Source organism: Hyla sarda, chromosome 10 (genome assembly GCF_029499605.1).
Source record: "Hyla sarda isolate aHylSar1 chromosome 10, aHylSar1.hap1, whole genome shotgun sequence".
NCBI classification, from domain to species: Eukaryota; Metazoa; Chordata; class Amphibia; order Anura; family Hylidae; genus Hyla; species Hyla sarda.
In genome coordinates this window covers 121,845,798-121,867,216 of record NC_079198.1, presented here as the reverse complement: position 1 = coordinate 121,867,216, position 21,419 = coordinate 121,845,798, and the positions used below count along the sequence as shown (strand labels likewise).

At 42.8% G+C, this 21,419-nt stretch overlaps 1 protein-coding gene across 9 annotated transcripts in view; it reads right to left on the bottom strand.

The window, feature by feature from the left end:
• Positions 1-21,419, bottom strand: part of GRAMD1B (GRAM domain containing 1B) — a 271,033-nt gene that overhangs the window by 163,652 nt on the left and 85,962 nt on the right. The window contains exons 1-2 of one of the 9 annotated variants that reach the window (XM_056543510.1): positions 1,406-1,584; positions 1,148-1,255 (exon numbers count right to left, since the gene is read on the bottom strand). The exons of 7 other annotated variants lie outside the window; for them this stretch is intronic. In XM_056543510.1, coding sequence (XP_056399485.1) covers positions 1,148-1,255; positions 1,406-1,428 — 131 coding nt within the window. In that variant the 5' untranslated portion in view covers positions 1,429-1,584. Of the gene's footprint in view, positions 1-1,147; positions 1,256-1,405; positions 1,585-21,419 lie in introns of those variants that run through there. One more of the 9 variants, XM_056543511.1, reaches the window with a different exon arrangement.

Here is a 21,419-nt window from a genome sequence, read left to right as displayed (position 1 = left end):
GGGTCACAGGACACAACGTCTGGGGGTCACCGCCTACCCGCAATAATAGATTCACCCCATGTGCCTTTTGGAGTTTTCTGATAAGATCTGTTTTATTAGGCAGCGATAGCAGACATTGTAAGCCACAAGGTGGTCACATGAGGCGTCCACAGCAAAAGTGGATGGACTTTTTTTATCTCTTATGTGTAGCAAACGAAGGGTTAATCCATCATTTACAGGAATAGGGTGGGATCGCAGTGAAAAAAGCAACAGCTGGAAGTGTGGACTTCCAAATTGTGGCTAAAACTACAACTCCCAGCATGCCCGGACAGCCAACGGCTGTCCGGTCATGCTGGGAGTTGTAGTTTTAGCTACAGTTTAGAGACCACTGCTTTAGGGGACTAGAGTGATTCTGAAGGAAGGTAATTATATATATATTCATTTTTTATGTTTTTATATTATATATTATATTTTATTTTATAATATAAATATATATTTATTTTTTATATTTTTAAATTATATATTTTATTTTATAATATAAATATATATTATTAATATTTTTTATTATATATTTTATTTTATAATATAAATATATATATTTTTTTATATTTTTATATTATATTATAATATATATTATACATATATATATTTTTATATATATATATATACACACATATATATATTTATTAATTTATAGAATTTTTATATATATATATATAATGTATATATTTATAATATATATATATGCACACATATCTACACACACATAAATATATAAATAAATAAATATATATATATATATTTTTATTTATTTTTTTTTGCTTAAAGGTCCGCTATCCAAATTTTTTTATCCCCCAAAAAAAAAAATAATAAAAAATGCTTGCAAAATCTGCAGCGTGTGTGAACCTGACCGTGCAGAAACAACCGTGTTCCGATGCTACGAGACAAGTAGCCATGAGTGACACAGATACAGAAGGGCACATGCAGAGGACTTTGCAAGATCCAGGACGCCGCCTTAGATCAGATCTACAAATCTCGTCCAAAAACTAAAAGCTAAAAACTAACTAACTAGAGGCTTGTAGGCAACGAGGAGGTCACCGACCCAACCGGGAGCCGGACTAAGTCTAACACGTTACGAGGAAAGGAAGATGGAGAGAAAGAAAAAAACCTGCAAGCCATCCTGCGTTCCTCCCAGGAGCTGGGCACGGTGCGTCTCTTCAATCCATGGAGATGCTCCCGACAGCTGCAGTCTGGCAGCGGATGCTCACAGTAAGTGCTGCGGAAAAATGAGTAACCAGAAGCCAACTTCCCTGAGCCCGAATCCAAACCAAAGATAAAATGGGGGGGGGGTAACGCTATGTCGGGATAGGGTGATAGGGTGCTAGAGGTAGAAGGTGTGGAGAAGGACCGCTGCGTCTCCGCTTACCAGACAAGCCTGAACCCTTTCATTAGTGCAGAATGGCCGAATCCCCGGGCACATCGCCGCCTGCCCGCTCGGTGCCGTCCGTGCTCCAGGACATATTGGAGAAGACGCGGCCTGTTTGGTAACGTATATGTCCCCTCTTGTCCTCTCTCACTCTTCCTTCTCCTCTCGCTCTCCCACCAGCACTGGAGAACACAGCTCTGCTGCTGACAGTCTCGCCTGAGCATGTGCAGAATAGACAGGGATGTGGGAAGCAGAGGCAGAGTTGGCATTCCTACCAGACACACTGATTCCGAGTGGGAAGGGGGGGGGGGAGCGAGAAATTTTAGGGGGGGGGGTCTTCAAAGTAATGTAAAAAGACTTAAAAAAAAGTTCTATAGGGCAGATTGTAAAGATACAGTAGAGCAGAATATCCCTGACATGCCCCCCTGTGCAGCTGGCTCTCTGTATGGCACGCTCGCTCCCCCCCCCCCCCACCACCACCCTAACCCAATTCGTCTGTGCTGTAATTACTGGGACCGGGACACATGTTCAGAGAGTCATCCCGAAAATAACATCCTGCGCCCTATAGTTAACACTTCTCTCCCAGAACGGGGGGAATTGTTCTACCGCACTCAACATGAGCTTTATATTTTGTCTTTCCTGCTCTGCTGGATTTTTATTTTTTCAGATAAAAAAAAAAAACATATATATATATATATATATATATATATATATATATATATATATATATAGCAACAGAAGAATGCAGCACATACATACACACACACATACATATATATATATATTTTTTTATCTGAAAAAAAAAAACCAGCAGAACAGGAAAGACAATTTTTTTATCTGGAATATATATATATATAAAAAATATATTCCAGATAAAATATAAATATATATGTATACACATAAATATATATATATATATATATATATATATATATATATAAATAAATCAGTGCCTCCAGCTGTTTCAAAACTACAACTCCCAGCATGCCCAGACAGCCAGAATGGGGGGAATTGTTCTGCCGCACTCAACATGAGCTTTTTTTTTCTGTCTGTCCTGTTCTGTTGGATTTTTTTTTCCAGATAAATAAAAATAAATTATATATATCAGTGTTTCCCAATGGGGTGCCTCCAGCTGTGGCAAAACTTTGGCTGTTCCGGCATCCTGGGAGTTGTAGTTTTGCAACAGCTGGAGGCACCCCCATTGGGAAACACTGATATATATATCAGTGTTTCCCAATGGGGGTGCCTCCAGCTGTTGCAAAACTACAACTCCCAGGATGCCCAGACAGCCAAAGTTTTGCAACAGCTGGAGGCACCCCATTGGGAAACACTGATGTGCATATATATATATATATATATATATATATATCAGTAATTTTTTTTTTATCAGTGTTTCCCAATGGGGGTGTCTCCAACTGTTGCAAAACTACAACTCCCAGCATGCCCGGACAGCCAACGGCTGTCCGGGCATGCTGGGAGTTGTAGTTTTACAAAAGCTGGAGGCACCCCGGTTGGGAAACACCGATATAAACGTAAAAAATTTAAGTAAACAAAGGATTCAAGGTGGGGTATGTATGAAGGATTTTACACCGTTTTTTTTTTGGTACTGTGATTTGTCGCAATATTCTTTACATGTTACTTTTTGCGACAATCAGTCGCGCCAAATGGTTTAGAACATTATCACTGATTTGATAGTGTAAGTTGTGATTTCAGTTGAAATTATGCCTTGGGCGTGAACTTTTTTTTCAAAATTGTTTTGGCGCAATTTTGGGTGTTATCATACTCGTTAAGTCGCAAACTTACACCAAGAAAAAACTATGACAGAGAAAGCAGCTACAACAATAGAAGTTAGAAGAGTCAAACACTGACCAACCAAAGTGCGTTACAAATGTTTGTTTTCATATATTAAAATATTTATTGTTTCCTCCAACAAATAATAATGTAGCAGTTACACAAAGATTTTTTTTTTGTTTTTTAGTTTAAATAAAAGGTTTTACAAAAATTTTTTTTTGCTTTAGGGACATCACATAACTGTGATTTTTTTTATATACATTTTTAAACATACAAAAAGGACCGAGCTGTGTAAGATTTACCTTTGTGAACCTGGCAAAATTCAAAGCTCAGATTTACCACTTTTCAGCTTCTGCCACAAAGCCAGAAATTTTTGCCTGGAATTCTGGGGCAGGAGTCCGCGCCTTTTGTAGGGCTGCATTTGTGCCAAAATGACAAACTTGCCTGCGACAATTGATAATTTTGGCGCAACTACGCTCCATTTGACGCAAAAAAAAACATACATGATACCCGACATTGCAACACTATTATTGATCCATACCGCCCAATGTCTCTAAACATAGCTGGCAGGTATGGAATATGTTGCCGCTATATACTGTGCCGTGCATAAGTATTCACTAGGGATCGACCGATATTGATTTTTTTTAGGGCCGATACCGATAATCTGCGAACTTTGAGGCCGATAGCCGATAACTTATACCGATATTCCGGTATAAGTTATCGGCTGCTTAACCCCCCCCCCCCCCCCCGGCCCCGCTTCTCTCCCCCTGCCTGTCCTGGGGGTCCTCCCTAGTCCAACCACCACCGCCACTGCCCCCCCCCGCCTAACTTCTGGCCAGAGATCGCCGCCGCCGCTTCTCTCCCCCTGCCTGTCCTGGGGGTCCTCCCTAGTCCAACCACCACCGCCACTGCCTGCACCCCCTACCCCCCCGCGTAACTTCTGGCCAGAGATCGCCGCCGCCGCTTCTCTCCCCCTGCCTGTCCTGGGGGTCGTCCCTAGTCCAACCACCACCGCCACTGCCCCCCCCCCCCCCCCCGCCTAACTTCTGGCCAGAGATCGCCGCCGCCGCTTCTCTCCCCCTGCCTGTCCTGGGGGTCCTCCCTAGTCCAACCACCACCGCCCCTGTCTGCACCCCCTACCCCCCCGCGTAACTTCTGGCCAGAGAATGCCGCCGCTTCTCTCCCCCTGCCGGTCCTGAGTACAACCGCTGCCCCATTGCCTCCCCCATCCCCATTTTTATAATTACCTGTTCCCGGGGTCCGCGCTACTTCTGGCTCCGGCGGCGTACTGAGCTGTCACTGTGCGCACTGACGGTGACGTTGCGTTGAGGACGTCACTCCTCATTGCGCTGCGTAGCACACAGGAATAGCGCAGGACGCCGCAGGAGCCAGAAGCAGCGTAGACCCCGGGAACAGGTAATTATAAAACCAGGGATGGGGGAGGCAATGGGGCAGCGGTCTCTGGCCGGGGGGTGGGGCGGGTCATTATCGGCATATCGGCAAGGTAATTGCCGATACCGATAATGTCCAAAATCGTGAATATCGGCCGATAATCGGTCGATCCCTATTATTCACTCCCTGGGACATTTTTGTCATGGTATAAGTACAGTGTCAAGTTTATTTTATTGCGATTTTATGGAATGGACCAGCACAGAACAGTCCATCATTCGGAATTGCAGGGGGGAGTGGGGAGAAATATTAAATTATGTATTTATTATGATGCAGACAGTTTTGGTCTTGACTTTTTTTTCTTCCTCTTCCCCTTTAAATCCATAACTCTTTCAATTTTTTTCACCTACAGGACCACATGAGGGCTTGTTTTATGCAGGACCAATTTGTAATGGCATCATTCATTTAATCAAATCGTCTACAGCGAGGTCAAAATATATATTTGTGGGGCAAAATCTTAATTCTGCAGGTCAATAAAATTACAATGACTCCTAAGGCTGCGTTCACACGGCCATCTAGACCCGTCAAAAATAAAAACGGACTTTAAAAAAACAAAACGGACAATAACGGATACAAACGGATTTTATCCATTTGTATCCATTATTGTTCAGTTAATAAACCAAAAGAAAAACTTTTTTTTTGTTCTGAGCATGCTCAGAAGTAAAAACGGATCAAAAAACGGATGCAAATGGATGACATTAAAGACTGACATTTTTGATGGAAGAAAAAATACTGCATGTACCGTTTTTTTCTGCTGTCAAAAAAACGGAAATGAGTGCAGACGGGTACAAACGGATTGTAAAAAAAATCCCATTGACATGAATGGGATTTTTTTTTTTTTAAGTTTTTAATCCGTTTACAGCCTGCAAGAAAGGAACCAAAACGGGGATAAATAAAAAAACGGGGACAGACGGCCGTGTGAACGCACCCTTAGGGTGCGTTCCCACCTGGCGTATACGCAGTGTATTTAACGCTGCGCATAATTTACGGCAGCAGTGGGAAATACGCTGCGTGTTCCTTGCTCACTATACACACAGGGCTTTCCGGCGGCAGCCCTATGTGTGCAGTGAGTATTGGAGGCGGAGCCGCGCATCACAGTCACACCGACACACGGCTCCGCCTCCAAAACTCACTACACACATAGGGCTGACGCCGGAAAGCCTTGTGTGTATAGTGAGTAAGGAATACGCAGCGTATTTCCCGCTGCTGCCATAAATTTTGCGCAGCGTCAAATATGCTGCGTATACGCCCTGTGGGAACGCACCCTTAAACACAATTTTCTGCACACGGGGCAAAGTGATCTGTAGTTTTAATTGGTAACATTTTTGTTTAGATGGGACTTTTTGATCACTTTTTATTGTTTTTTTCTAGTGGATGTAGTGATCAAAAATTCTGGATCTTTTTTGGTTTACTATGCAGTTTCATTAATGCTGTATTTTCATAGTTTGCACATTTCTGCACGTGGCGATACCACATTTACATTATTTTATATGAAAAATAGGAAAGGTGGATGATGTATACTTTTATTATTAGGAAATTGGCTTATTCCCATTTATAATGTTTTTCTAAACTTTTTTTTTCCCTATTTTGAATTTTTTTTTTTTTCCCCATAGGAGACGATTACATACAATTCTAAAGGGGTACTGCAGCCGAAATGAACGCATCCCCAATCCACATGTTAGGGGATAAGTAGCTTATTGGGGTCCGACCGCTGGGATTGATTTCTAGCCCAGCACTCAACAATCATCGGCGCTCCAATAGAAATGAAGGGAGCGATCACTGTCTAGCGGTAGACAACATGCACTCCTCACTGAGCAAGACAGGGTTCTAGATAGGAGATTGCAGTGGGGTCCCAGCAGTCGGACCCCCCTCGATCAGCTACTTATGCCCTATCCTATGGATAGGGGAAAGTTAATTTTGACTGTAGTACTCCTTTAAGACAGCATATGCTGATCAGTGTTATCAGCGCTCCAGGCTGCCTGTATACTTTGATCGCGATCGGATGGCACGGGGCCCTGTAATTACCCCACAGTACAGTGGCGTTGCTAAGATTGGTGTCACCTAGTACAGTAGAAAATGGTATAATAATCAAATATGCCAGTATAATAATCGAATAGGCCAATTGCCACGTAATGGGAAAGCGCTAAAGAAGTTTTCACCATGTAAAACTACAGCTCCCAGTATGACCTAAGCAGTGGTAAGGTCATGCTGGGTGTTGTTGTTTCATCCATCAAGACTGTAGAACTCAAAAGTGACTACAGCTCTGATGGGACAGTCAGGCAGCTTACACAATGATATCAGTGACTAAAGGTGACGTCTTTTCTATAGTGAGGAGAATACACAATGATATCAGTGACTACAGGTGAAGTCTTCTCTATAGTGAGGGGAATACACAATGATATCAGTGACTACAGGTGACGTCTTCTCTATAGTGAGGAGAATACACAATTATATCAGTGACTACAGGTGACGTCTTCTCTATAATGAGGGGAATACACAATGATATCAGTGACTACAGGTGACGTCTTCTCTATAGTGAGGAGAATACACAATGATATCAGTGACTACAGGTGACGTATTTTCTATAGTGAGGAGAATACACAATTATATCAGTGACTACAGGTGACGTCTTCTCTATAGTGAGGGGAATACACAATGATATCAGTGACTACAGGTGACATCTTCTCTATAGTGAGGAGAATACACAATGATATCAGTGACTACAGGTGCCGTCTTCTCTATAGTGAGGAGAATACACAATGATATCAGTGACTACAGGTGACATCTTGTCTATAGTGAGGAGAATACACAATGATATCAGTGATTACAGGTGACATCTTCTCTATAGTGAGAATACACAATGATATCAGTGACTACTGGTGACGTCTTCTCTATAGTGAGGAGAATACACAATGATATCAGTGACTACAGGTTACGTCTTCTCTATAGTGAGGAGAATACACAATTATATCAGTAACTATAGGTGATGTCTTCTCTATAGTGAGGAGAATACACAATGATATCAGTAACTACAGGTGACGTCTTCTCTATAGTGAGGAGAATACACAATGATATCAGTGACTACAAGTGACGTCTTCTCTATAGTGAGGAGAATACACAATGATATCAGTGACTACAGGTTACGTCTTCTCTATAGTGAGGAGAATACACAATTATATAAGTAACTATAGGTGATGTCTTCTCTATAGTGAGGAGAATACACAATGATATCAGTAACTACAGGTGACGTCTTCTCTATAGTGAGGAGAATACACAATGATATCAGTGATTACAGGTGACGTCTTCTCTATAGTGAGGAGAATACACAATGATATCAGTGACTACAGGTGACGTCTTCTCTATAGTGAGGAGAATACACAATGATATCAGTGATTACAGGTGATGTCTTCTCTCTAGTCTTTCCTTATCTGCACTCTGAATATATCTGAATATATCTAAATATAAACCTGCCACACATTGTATCCTCTGTATATAATACTACCACGCACTGTGCTCTCTGAATATACTACTACTACTACAGACTGCTCACTCTTAATATAATATTACTGCACACTGTGCTCTCTGAATAGGAGACTACCGCACACTGTACCCTCTGAATATAATACTACTATACATTATACCCACTGAGTATAATACTGCCACACACTGTATCCTCTGTATATAACACTACCACACACTGTATCCTCTGTATATAATACTACCACCTACTGCACTCTCAATATAATACCGCCACACACTTCACTCTCTGAATTTAATACTATTACACATTATGCCATACAGGGCACCCTTTAAATACATTATCACAACATATTGTGGCGCATAAAACACTCTGTGCCCCCTACATATAAAATATAACAATTCCCAGTAATGTCACAGTACAGGGATAATACACACAGTGATGTCACAGTACAGGGATAATACACACAGTGATGTCACAGTACAGGGATAATACACACAGTGATGTCACAGTACAGGGATAATACACATAGTGATGTCACAGTACAGAAATAATACACAGTGATGTCAAAGTACAGGGATAATACACACAGTGATGTCACAGTACAGGGATAATACACACAGTGATGTCACAGTACAGGGATAATACACACAGTGATGTCACAGTACAGGGATAATACACACAGTGATGTCACAGTACAGGGATAATACACAGTGATGTCACATTACAGGGATAATACACACAGTGATGTCACAGTACAGGGATAATACACAGTGATGTCACAGTACAGGGATAATACACACAGTGATGTCACAGTACAGGGATAATACACAGTGATGTCACAGTACAGGGATAATACACACAGTGATGTCACAGTACAGGGATAATACACACAGTGATGTCACAGTACAGGGATAATACACACAGTGATGTCACAGTACAGGGATAATACACACAGTGATGTCACAGTACAGGGATAATACACACAGTGATGTCACAGTACAGGGATAATACACAGTGATGTCACAGTACAGGGATAATACACAGTGATGTCACAGTACAGGGATAATACACAGTGATGTCACCGTACAGGGATAATACACACAGTGATGTCACAGTACAGGGATAATACACAGTGATGTCACAATACAGGGATAATACACACAGTGATGTCACAGTATAGGGATAATACACACAGTGATGTCACAGTACAGGGATAATACACAGTGATGTCACCGTACAGAAATAATACACAGTGATGTCACAGTACAGGGATAATACACACAGTGATGTCACAGTACAGGGATAATACACACAGTGATGTCACAGTACAGGGATAATACACACAGTGATGTCACAGTACAGGGATAATACACAGTGATGTCACAGTACAGGGATAAAACACAGTGATGTCACAGTACAGGGATAATACACACAGTGATGTCACAGTACAGGGATAATACACAGTGATGTCACAGTACAGGGATAATACACACAGTGATGTCACAGTATAGGGATAATACACACAGTGATGTCACAGTACAGGGATAATACACAGTGATGTCACAGTACAGGGATAATACACACAGTGATGCCACAGTACAGGGATAATACACAGTGATGCCACAGTACAGGGATAATACACACAGTGATGTCACAGTACAGGGATAATACACACAGTGATGTCACAGTACAGGGATAATACACACAGTGATGTCACAGTACAGGGATAATACACACAGTGATGTCACAGTACAGGGATAATACACACAGTGATGTCACAGTACAGGGATAATACACACAGTGATGTCACAGTACAGGGATAATACACACAGTGATGTCACAGTACAGGGATAATACACACAGTGATGTCACAGTACAGGGATAATACACAGTGATGTCACAGTACAGGGATAATACACAGTGATGTCACAGTACAGGGATAATACACACAGTGATGTCACAGTACAGGGATAATACACAGTGATGTCACAATACAGGGATAATACACACAGTGATGTCACAGTATAGGGATAATACACACAGTGATGTCACAGTACAGGGATAATACACAGTGATGTCACCGTACAGGGATAATACACACAGTGATGCCACAGTACAGGGATAATACACAGTGATGTCACAGTACAGGGATAATACACACAGTGATGTCACAGTACAGGGATAATACACACAGTGATGTCACAGTACAGAGATAATACACAGTGATGTCACCGTACAGGGATAATACACACAGTGATGTCACAGTACAGGGATAATACACAGTGATGTCACCGTACAGGGATAATACACACAGTGATGCCACAGTACAGGGATAATACACAGTGATGTCACAGTACAGGGATAATACACACAGTGATGTCACAGTACAGGGATAATACACACAGTGATGTCACAGTACAGGGATAATACACACAGTGATGTCACAGTACAGAGATAATACACACAGTGATGTCACAGTACAGGGATAATACACAGTGATGTCACAGTACAGGGATAATACACACAGTGATGTCACAGTACAGGGATAATACACACAGTGATGTCACAGTACAGGGATAATACACACAGTGATGTCACAGTACAGGGATAATACACACAGTGATGTCACAGTACAGGGATAATACACAGTGATGTCACAGTACAGGGATAATACACACAGTGATGTCACAGTACAGGGATAATACACAGTACAGGGATAATACACACAGTGATGTCACAGTACAGGGATAATATACAGTACAGGGATAATACACACAGTGATGTCACAGTACAGGGATAATATACAGTACAGGGATAATGTACAATTACAGAACAGTACATGGTTGGCATTCACAATGGGGTGGGGTGAGGACTGGCAGTGGTCAGGGCACAGTATATATATATATATATATATATATATATATATATATATATATATATATAGTGTTACCTGTGTATGCCATCATCCACTGTTCTGCACTCTGGTCCTTCCTCTGACCCCAGCAGGCCTCACGAGTCTGTGATCACATGACCAGAAGGGGGAGGAGCTGAGCTGGAGGCCGAGATCTCTCTGTGTATGGCGGTTGTTTCCCTAGCAGGTGCTTACAGACATTGCAAAACTACAACTCCCAGCATGACCACACAGCTTTTGGCTGTCTGGGCATGCTGGGAGCTGTGGTTTTCAACAGCTGGATGCACACTGCTTGGGAAACACTGCTGTATGAATGCAGTGAAGGGTGAATGGGGTGACACCATTGTGGGATTGCTTCCCACTTGGTGGTTTGAAACCTATTGGCCAAGGGATAAACCCCTGGTCACTAATACCCTTCTTTTCTTCCCAACCCTAAAACGTAGCTTTTATTTAGCTGATCATAAAGTGTAATATAAAGAGTCACCCTTTATATTAAAAGAGTGTATAGATTAAAAGTGACTCTTTATATGACATTTTATGATAAGCTAAATAAAAGCTAAGTTTTAGGGTTGGGAAGAAAAGAAGGGTATTAGTGGCCAGGGGTTTATCCCTTGGCCAATAGGATTCAAGTATTGTCCCTGACCCATCCTGGGGTTAATTGATTTAGGCTGCATTCACACCATGTTTTTGCAATACAGTTATTGTATTAGGTTTTTGATGAAAAACTGATTCCTCAAAACCGGACTAAACTGTATCAAAACGTGTGTACAAATTTTAACTCGCATACGGTTGGAAAAATTATGTCCGCTTGCATCCGTTTTTTTAAGAAAAAAAAGTATACTTTTTTAACCTTTCACTCCATTATGAATAAAGTTTCACTTGTTTGAAATTCCAAAAAAAAAACTGTGCAAAGTCAAAAACCGTATGGTGCAAATCGGATGGAACCGTACGCACATATGGTTCTGTACAGTTCCCATTGACTCCCATGTTAAAAAAAAAAACCGTATACAGTTTCAATGCGGTTTTTCACCCAGACCAAAAACCGAGGTAGTCTACGGTTTTGGGTTCGGGAAAAAAAGGGACCAAAGCGTACAAGACGAAAAACTGATACATCTTTTGACATACGGTTTTCAACGGAGAGTCAATACATGCGGTTTTCAATACGGCTCGGTACGTTTTTCAAATTAAAGACATATACGGGAACTGTACTGCAAAAACGTGTGAATGCACCCTAACACTAAGTGGCTTCACCCCATTTGCGGGTGTCACACGGTGCGGTCCGCACCTCCCTACCTACCACTGACACAGTGGATCAGCCTGCTGAAAGACAGAAATTTTGCCTTTTAGATCCCAGGATCAACTTTAATTGCAGAATCTATAGGGTTAATACCCAGCATTGGCGAGATCGCTGCTCCCCGGCATTAGGGGTGAGTCCTGGCTCATAGCAGGCATTTTGCACTCCTCCTGCGCTCACTTCAAAGACTGTTTAAGGGGTATTCCAGGAAAACTTTTTTTATATATATATCAACTGGCTCCAGAAAGTTACACAGATTTGTAAATTACTTCTATTAAAATATCTTAATCCTTCCAATAATTATCAGCTGCTGAAGTTGAGTTGTTGTTTTCTGTCTGGCAACAGTGCTCTCTGCTGACATCTCTGCTTTCCTCGGGAACTGCACAGGGTAGAAGAGGATTGCTATGGGGATTTGCTTGTAAACTGGGCGGTTCCCGAGACACATGTCATCAGAGAGCACGTAGACAGAAAAGAACAACTCAACTTCAGCAGCTCATAAGTACTGAAAGGATTAAGATTTTTTTTTTTAACCCCTTAAGGACCCGGGCTTTTTCCGTTTTTTCATTTTCAATTTTCCTCCTGAATTCTAAAACATCATAACTCTTTAAAACTTTCACCTAAAATTCTATATGATGGCTTATTTTTTGCGTCACTAGTTCTACTTTGTAATGACATCAGTCATTTTACCCAAAAATCTACGGTGAAACGGGAAAAAAAATCAATGTGCGACAAAATTGATGAAAAAACACTATTTTGTAAGTTTTGGGGGCTTCCGTTTTCACGCAGTACATTTTTCGGCAAAAATTACACATTTTCTTTATTCTGTAGGTCCATACGGTTAAAATGATCCCCTACTTATATAGGTTTGATTTTGTATCACTTCAGAAAAAAATCATGAATACATGCAGGAAAATGTATACGTTTAAAATGGTCATCTTCTGACCCCTATAACTTTATTTTTCTGTGTTCAGGGCGCTATGAGGGCTCATTTTTTGCGCCATGATCTGAAGTTTTTAGCGGTACCATTTTTGTTCTGATCAGACTTTTTGATCACCACTTTTTATTCACTTTTTTGTGGTATAAAAAGTGATCAAAAATGCGCTATTTTGGACTTTGGAATTTCTTTTGCGTGTACGCCATTGAACATAGGGTTTAAAAAGTGGTACATTTTTATAATTCGGACATTTCCGCACGCGGCAATACCACATATGTTTATTTTTATTAACAGATTTTTTTTTTTATTCTTGGAAATGCCGGGTGATTCAAACTTTTATTAGGGAAAGGGATAATTGAAAGGGTTAATGATTTTTTTTACACCTTTCTTATCCAATATTATAGCTCCTATAGGGGGGGCTATAACATTGCATTTACTGATCTTTTACACTGATGCATCCCCATAGGAATAGATCAATCAGTGTTTTCGGCGATTGAATGCTCAGGTCTGGATCTCAGGCTTGAAGCATTCATTCGGCGATCGGACAGCACAGGAGAAGGTAAGAAGACCTCCTCCTGTGCTACAGCTGTTCGGGATGCCGCGATTATACCGCAGCGATCCCGAACAGCTCCCTGAGCTAGCCAGGCACTTTTACTTTCTTTTTTTTTTTTTCGTTTTAGCTTTGAGCGCGGGGCTAAAGGGTTAATAGTGCGCGGCACCGCAATCAGTGCCGCGCGCTATTAGCGGCGGGTCCCGGCTTCTCTATGACGCCGGGCCCACCACGATATGATGCGGGGTCAACGTGTGACCCCGCGTTATATCGCAGGACCGGGACCCAGGACGTACCCATACGTCCTGGGTCCTTAAGAGATTAATAGAAGTAATTTACAAATCTGTTTAACTTTCTGGAGCCAGTTGAAAAAAAATTCCTGGATAACCCTTTAACACTAAATTAGGTAAATATTTCATATTGAATGTACTCCAAGTCCTGACGTAATTATACGTAATTGAGCAGAAAGGAATAAATAAATAAAAAATTTATATAATTTTTATTTTATTTTTTATCATATACCGTATATACTCGAGTATAAGTCGGCCCGAATATAAGCCGAGGCCCCTAATTTCACCCCAAAAACCCAGGAAAAGTTATTGACTCGACTATAAGCCTAGGGTGGGAAATACATCATCCCCCCTCCCTGTCATTATCACCCTGTCATCATCCAGACCCCCGTCATCATCACCCCCGTCATCATTGCCTCCCCCTCCCCCCGCCTTCATAATCACCGCCTGTCAATCCCTTCATCAGTTGTCTTCTATCTGCGGAACCCCAGATGTTGCAAAACTACAACTCCCAGCATGCCCGAACAGCCATCGGCTGAAGGTTGAAGACCACTGCGGCCTTTGTCATCATCCAGACCCCCCCCCCCCTTTTTTACTCACCTCCCCTCAGTGGGAAGGAAAGGTGAGCTGGTCCGGGCAATCTATGCTGCAGGGACCGTCCGGTGGGGTGGGTTAGTTGTTCACCCGGAGGCCCTCTTCTCCGCTCCGGGCCGGCCCTGGACTAGTGAAGTTGCCTTGACGATGACACACAGGGACGTTCATGCGCAGGTACGTCTGCTGCGCACGGACGTCCCTGTGCGTCATCGTCAAGGCAACGTCACTATGCCGGGGTCGGCCCGGAACGACTAACCCTCCCCACCGGACGGTCCCTGCAGCATAGATGGCCCGGACCAGCTCACCCTTCCTTCCCACCAAGGGGAGGTGAGTAGAAAACTAAAGGGGGGTCTGGATGATGACGAAGGCCGCAGTGGTCTTCAACCTGCGGACCTCCAGATGTTTCAAAACTACAACTCCCAGCATGCTGGGAGTTGTAGTTTTGCAACATCTGGAGGTCCGCAGGTTGAAGACCACTGAAAAGGGATTGACAGGTAGAGATTTCACTCGAGTATAAGCCGAGGGGGGCGTTTTCAGCACGAAAAATCATGCTGAAAAACTCGGCTTATACTTGAGTATATACGGTATATTGTTTATACATGATATACACATATATATATCATTTTCTTTAATCATATTTATATATGATGTACACACACATATATATAAACTTTTCATGTAGCTGCTGCCATGCTGTGGCCCCGGTCATGCTGGTACTGGTAGTTTTACAACAGCTGGAGGCACACTGTTTTGAAAACACTGGTGTATAGACATAGATCCACGGTGAGTGTACAACAGCCGCAACGTGCTGAATGTGTTGCGGATTTAGGAATAGTTTTTTCACCACTTTTTGTGTATAGCCATAGAGATGATTTCAACCAGTGTGTCTCCATCTGTTGCAAAACTACAACTCCCAGAATGCCCGGACAGCCTAAGGCTGTCCGGGCATGCTGGGAGTTGTAGTTTTGCAACGGGTGGAGGCACCCTGGTTGGGAAACACCCATTTTCCCATTTCCCGTGCATGCTGGGAGTTGTAGTTTTGCAACGGGTGGAGGCACCCTGGTTGGGAAACACCCATTTTCCCATTTCCCGTGCATGCTGGGAGTTGTAGTTTTGCAACAGCTGGAGGCACACTGTTTGGTAATACTAATGGGGTGTATTCAGTCGGAGTGCCTAGAGCAGGACGAGCTATAAATACTCTCCCGATCCTACGCTGACAACCTCAGCTCTGCTGCATCCGTATTAGCGCGCATGAACCTGCAGAGCACTCCTAAGTCGCTGGCAAATATAAATCTGACTGCCCGGCTACCTGGCCTGTAATGTGTGTAAAGAAAAAGACGATAAATATAGGACACGGGAGTTGTGAACGTAGGGCATCTGACCATCTGTTCCTTTCGGTCAGATGACCGGTCGCAGCCAATCTGGCACGTCCGGCGTCCGTCAGGTGACACGGCTCAGCTGTCACTCCTTGTAAGCATCACAGGATAGCAACGATGCGGTCACAAAGTTACGGATCAGGCTGGCGCCGTGCCCGGGCTACCCGAAAAAGTAAAAAAAGCAAATCTGCCTGGGAGATCTGACAGCTCGGAGGCTTCCGTGACACAAAATTGAAGCTTAGATGAGACACGTCTGTGCCCCTACGGAGAGCTGTGCCCGGGGGGGGGGGGGGGGGGTCACGATTTATCAAAACCTGTCCAGAGGAAAAGATGCTGAGTTGCCCATAGCAACCAATCAGATCGCTGCTTTCATTTTGCAGAGGCCTTGTTAAAAAGGAAAGAAGCGATCTGATTGGTTGCTATGGAAAACTCAGCAACTTTTCCTCTGGACAGGTTTTGATAAATCTCCCCCCCCCCCCCCCCAGTGTGTCTCCAGCTGTTGCAAAACTACAACTCCCAGCATGCCCGGACAGCCTTGGGCTGTCCGGGCATGCTGGGAGTTGTAATTTTGCAACAGCTGGAGATACCCTGTTTGGAAGACACTACTCTATATACACTATGGAGGAGATGTATCAAAACCTGTCCAGAGGAAAAGTTGCTGAGTTGCCCATAGCAACCAATCAGATCGCTGCTTTCATTTTGCATAGGCCTTGTTAAAAAGGAAAGCAGCGATCTGATTGGTTGCTATGGGCAACTCAGCAACTTTTCCTCTGGACAGGTTTTGATAAATCTTCCCCCCATAGATATTTACCAAAAAGAAAATAGCATTAAAAGGGTACTCCCCTGGAAAACTTGTCTGTTTTTTTATTTATTTATTTATTTTTAAATCAACTGGTGCCAGAAAGTCAAACAGATTTGTAAATTACTTCTATTTAAAAATCTTAATCCTTCCAGTACTTATCAGCTGTTGTATGCTCCACAGGAAGTGATTTTCTTTTTGAATTTCCTTTTCAGTCTGACCACAGTGCTCACTGCTGACACCTCTGTCCATTTTTAGGAATTGTCCAGAGCAGGATAGGTTTGCTATGTGGGATTTGCTCCTACTCTTGACAATTCCTAAAATTAGAGATGTCAGCAGAGAGCACTGTGGTCAGACAGAAAGGAAATGCAAAAAGAAAAGTACTTCCTGTGGAGTAAATAGAAGCTGATAAGTACTAGAAGGATTAAGATATTTAAATAGAAGTAATTTACAAATCTGTTTAACTTTCTGGCACCAGTTGATAAAAAAAAAAAAAAGAAGTTTTCCAGGGGAGCACCCCTTTAAGGGGGAGATTTATCAAAATCTGTGTAGAGGAAAAGTTGCCCAGTTGTCCATAGCAACAAATCAGATCGCTTCTTTAATTTTGCAGAGGCCTTGTTAAAAATGAAAGAAGCGATCTGATTGGTTGCTATGGGCTACCCAGCAACTTTTCCTCTGGACAGGTTTTCATAAATCTCCCCTCTAAATATTCGTGGACGCTGAACCTCGGCGTGTGGTCAGATATTAATAACAGGTTCCACCACGGCACCAGTAAATACAGGAGACGTTACAGACTGCGCCCTGAACAGCCAAGCGTATTCATCCCCCCCACCCAGCCGTAGTCCTGCCAGTGAGGTAAAAAAAAAAAAAGCGACAACGACAATAAACATCCATCACCGAAATTATAGCTGCCGAAAAATGTTCGACCTCCCTTACTGAATCTGGAGCGGCTTTTATTTCTGGGATATTTATTTTGGCAGCAACATATTCCACGGGGCGGTAAATAGATCACACACAGGTACGAGAGCAGCGTTTCCCAACCAGGGCGCCTCTAGCTGTAGCCAAAACTACAACTCCCAGCATGGCCGGACCGCCGAAGGCTGTAACTGGGTCATGTGATCACCAGTTTCACAAAAAAAAAAAACTGTAACTGTGCTTAATAGTGACAGGATGTCAGACCTGGTATCTGACTTCCTGTTGATTACAAGATGACATCATCACGTACCAGATCCCCTCCCTACCCAGCTCTATCTGCTATCTCTATGGGACCAGGATACATAAAAGTTATCCACCTCCCCTTCTGCTCTATCTGTATACTGTTTCCTGCTTGAGAAAGATCCTGGAGAGGATCGAAACATTGCAGTTTTTTAGTAGTTATACACTTCCTTCCAGCTCTAGCTGTATACTGCTGCTATCTCTATGAGATCTGGATATATAGTAGTTATACTCCTCCCCTTCAGCTCTATCTGTATACTGCTACTGTCTCTATGGCTTTAGGATATACTGTAGTTATACACCTCCCCTCCAGCTGTAAACTGATGCTGCTGCGCTCTATGGGATAAGGATATATAGTAGTTTTACACCTCTCCTCCAGCTCTATCTGTATACTGCTTCTGCTATCTCTATGGGTTCAGGATATATAGTAGTTTTACACCTCTCCTCCAGCTCTATCTGTGTACTGTTTCTGCTATCTCTGCTATCTCTATGGGATCGGGATATATAGTAGTTATACACCTTACTTCCAGCTCTGGCTGTATACTGCTGCCATCTATATGGGATCAGAATATATAATAGTTATGTACCTCCTCTCCAGCTCTTTCTGTATACTGCAGCTGCTATCTCTATGGGATTAGAATATATAGACTATGTATAGGATACCCCCTGCGGCTGTTGCTGCTTTTTTTCATTATTTGCTGTGATTTTCTCCAAAATGAATTGGTTAAAATTGAGATATTGTATCATAATTGTGCAAAACACTGTAAACGTGTAGTTTCTACCACAAGTTTGAAAAAATCGCTACAAAAATAGCTAAAACTCTGTGAACACCTCAATTGTCATTATATGTCAAATTACTTTTTCCCTATGGCAATATTTCTCTAAAAATGCACTATGAGTAAAGCCAGGATCACACTGCCGCTGTGCTGGAGGGAGCTCCATTGCTTAAAGGAGAACTCCAGAATATAAAAATTGTCCCCCATACTGCCGGCAGTAAAAAAAATAAACAGGTACATACCTTCCTTCGCTCCCCCGGGGTCTCCGGTAACCGGCTCCGGTCTCCGCCGCGATCCTCTTCCTGGTTGCCAGTGGTCGGCGAGTCATACTGCACTCAGCCAATCACCGGCCGCAGTGAAGTCCCGACTCGGACAGCGATAGGCTGAGCAGCAGTGTGATGTTTTCGTCCCCGGCAGCAGGTGTCGGTGTAGTGAAGAATTGTGAGTCTTGAAGCGTTCTCACACTGCTGCTCAGCCTATCGCTGTCCGAGTCGGGACTTCACTGCGGCCGGTGATTGGCTGAGCGCAGTATGACTCGCCGACCACCGGCAACCAGAGGCCCCAGGGGAGCGGAGGAAGGTATGTACATCTTTATTTTTTTTACTGCCGCCAGTATGGGGCACAATTTTTATATTCTGGAGTTCTGCTTTAAACTGTTTAAAGGACAGGAGTTAAAGGGGTACTCCGGTGCTCCAGCGTTCTAAACATTTTGTTCAGAACGCTAGGAGCTGCAGGCCGTGATCGTAACGTCACGCCACTCCCCTAGTGATGTCACACCATACCCCTCCACTCAAGTCTATGGAAGGGGGCGTGTCAGCTGACATGCCTCCTCCCATAGACATGAAAAGAAGGGGAGTGGCATGATGTAACGAGGGGGTGTGGCCATGGCCACTGCCGCAGGAACCCTGCTGACCTCTGCTGTCCATTTTAGGAACTGTCCAGAGCAGGAGAAAATCCCATAGCAAACATATGCTGCTCTGGACAGTTCCTAAAATGGACAGAGATGTCAGCAGAGAGCACTGTGGTCGTGACATTAGAGAAATCCAAAAATTAAAGCATTTCCTCTGTAGTATACAGCCCCTAAAAGTACTGGAAGGATTAAGATTTTTTAATAGAAGTAATTTACAAATCTGTTAAAAAAAAAAAAAAGGTTTTCACGGGAGTACCCCTTTAACTTATGACCCGCAGCTTGACCAATGGGCTTTAGTCCAGCCCCCCACTATATAAAGAGGCAGCCATTACAATTTCTTGGAGATTCCATCTGCTACTGAGCACAGCAAACACCAGAGATCTCAGTGCTAGTGTTCAGCTAACTGGAAGGCCACAAAGCTACAGTCATTCCAGTAAGTCAAATGTCTATGTCTGCTGTCACTACCAGTAGTCAAGTCCTGCACATAGTCAAACCTCAAGATAATTGTCTCAAGTCTACTACAAGTATAATTGGTCCCGGCAAGCTGCGAGGTGTTCTGAGTTCCTGGCCACCTCTCTGGGAATCTGGCCTAGCTGTGAAGATAATACCATTTGTCTTAACCTGTTAACGACCATGGATGTCTATACTCATCCCTGTAACGTTAACGGGGTATGACGCGGGCTCCCGACTCGAGCCCGTATCACAACGGCCGGCCCCCAGCTGATTTTCTGTAGCTGGGGGGGCGGCGTTAATAGCCGACATGCGGCGATCGCTGCGGCCAGCTAATAACCCTTTAGATCGCCGCTGTTAAAGCTGACAGCAGCGTCTAAAGGTGCCTTCATCCCAGTGGACTTGAACGCCCCCGCAGCGTGGTCATGGGAGGGTGATCCACTGTGGAGGTAGCCGGAGGGCTTACCTCTACTTCCATGCCGGCTCCAGCGCTCAGAATGATAAAGCCTGGCAGGACCAGGCTTTATAAATCAAGCACTGAGCACACAGATCAATGTAGTTCTATGAAACCACATTGATCTGTATGAGGAATCAAATTATTCCTCCTAAAAGTCCCCTAAAGGGGCTAAAAGTGTTAAAAAAAAATAAAAAAAAAGTTTAAACACACACACATTAACCCCTTCCTTATTAAAAGTTTAAATCACCCCCCTTTTCCCAAATTACATATAAAAATATATAAACATAATAAAAATAAACATATGTGGTATCGCCGTGTGCGTAAATGTCCGAACTATAAAAAGTATACCGTTAATTAAACCGCACGGTCAATGGCGTATGCGCAGAAAAATTCCAAAGTCCAAAATAGCGTATTTTTGGTCACTTTTTATGCCATAAAAAAGGAATAAAAAGCGATCAAAAAGTCTGATCAAAACAAAAATGGTACCGATAAAAACTTCTGATCACAGCGCAAAAATGAGCCCTCATACCGCCCCGTACGTGGAAAAATAAAAAAGTTATAGGGGTCAGAAGATGACAATTTTAATCGCATTAATTTTCGTGCATTTAGTTATGATTTTTTCCAAAAGTATGACAAAACCAAACCTATATAAGTAGGGTATCATTTTAATCATATGGACCTACAGAATAATGATAAGGTGTCATTTTTACCGAAAAATGTACTGTGTAAAAACAGAA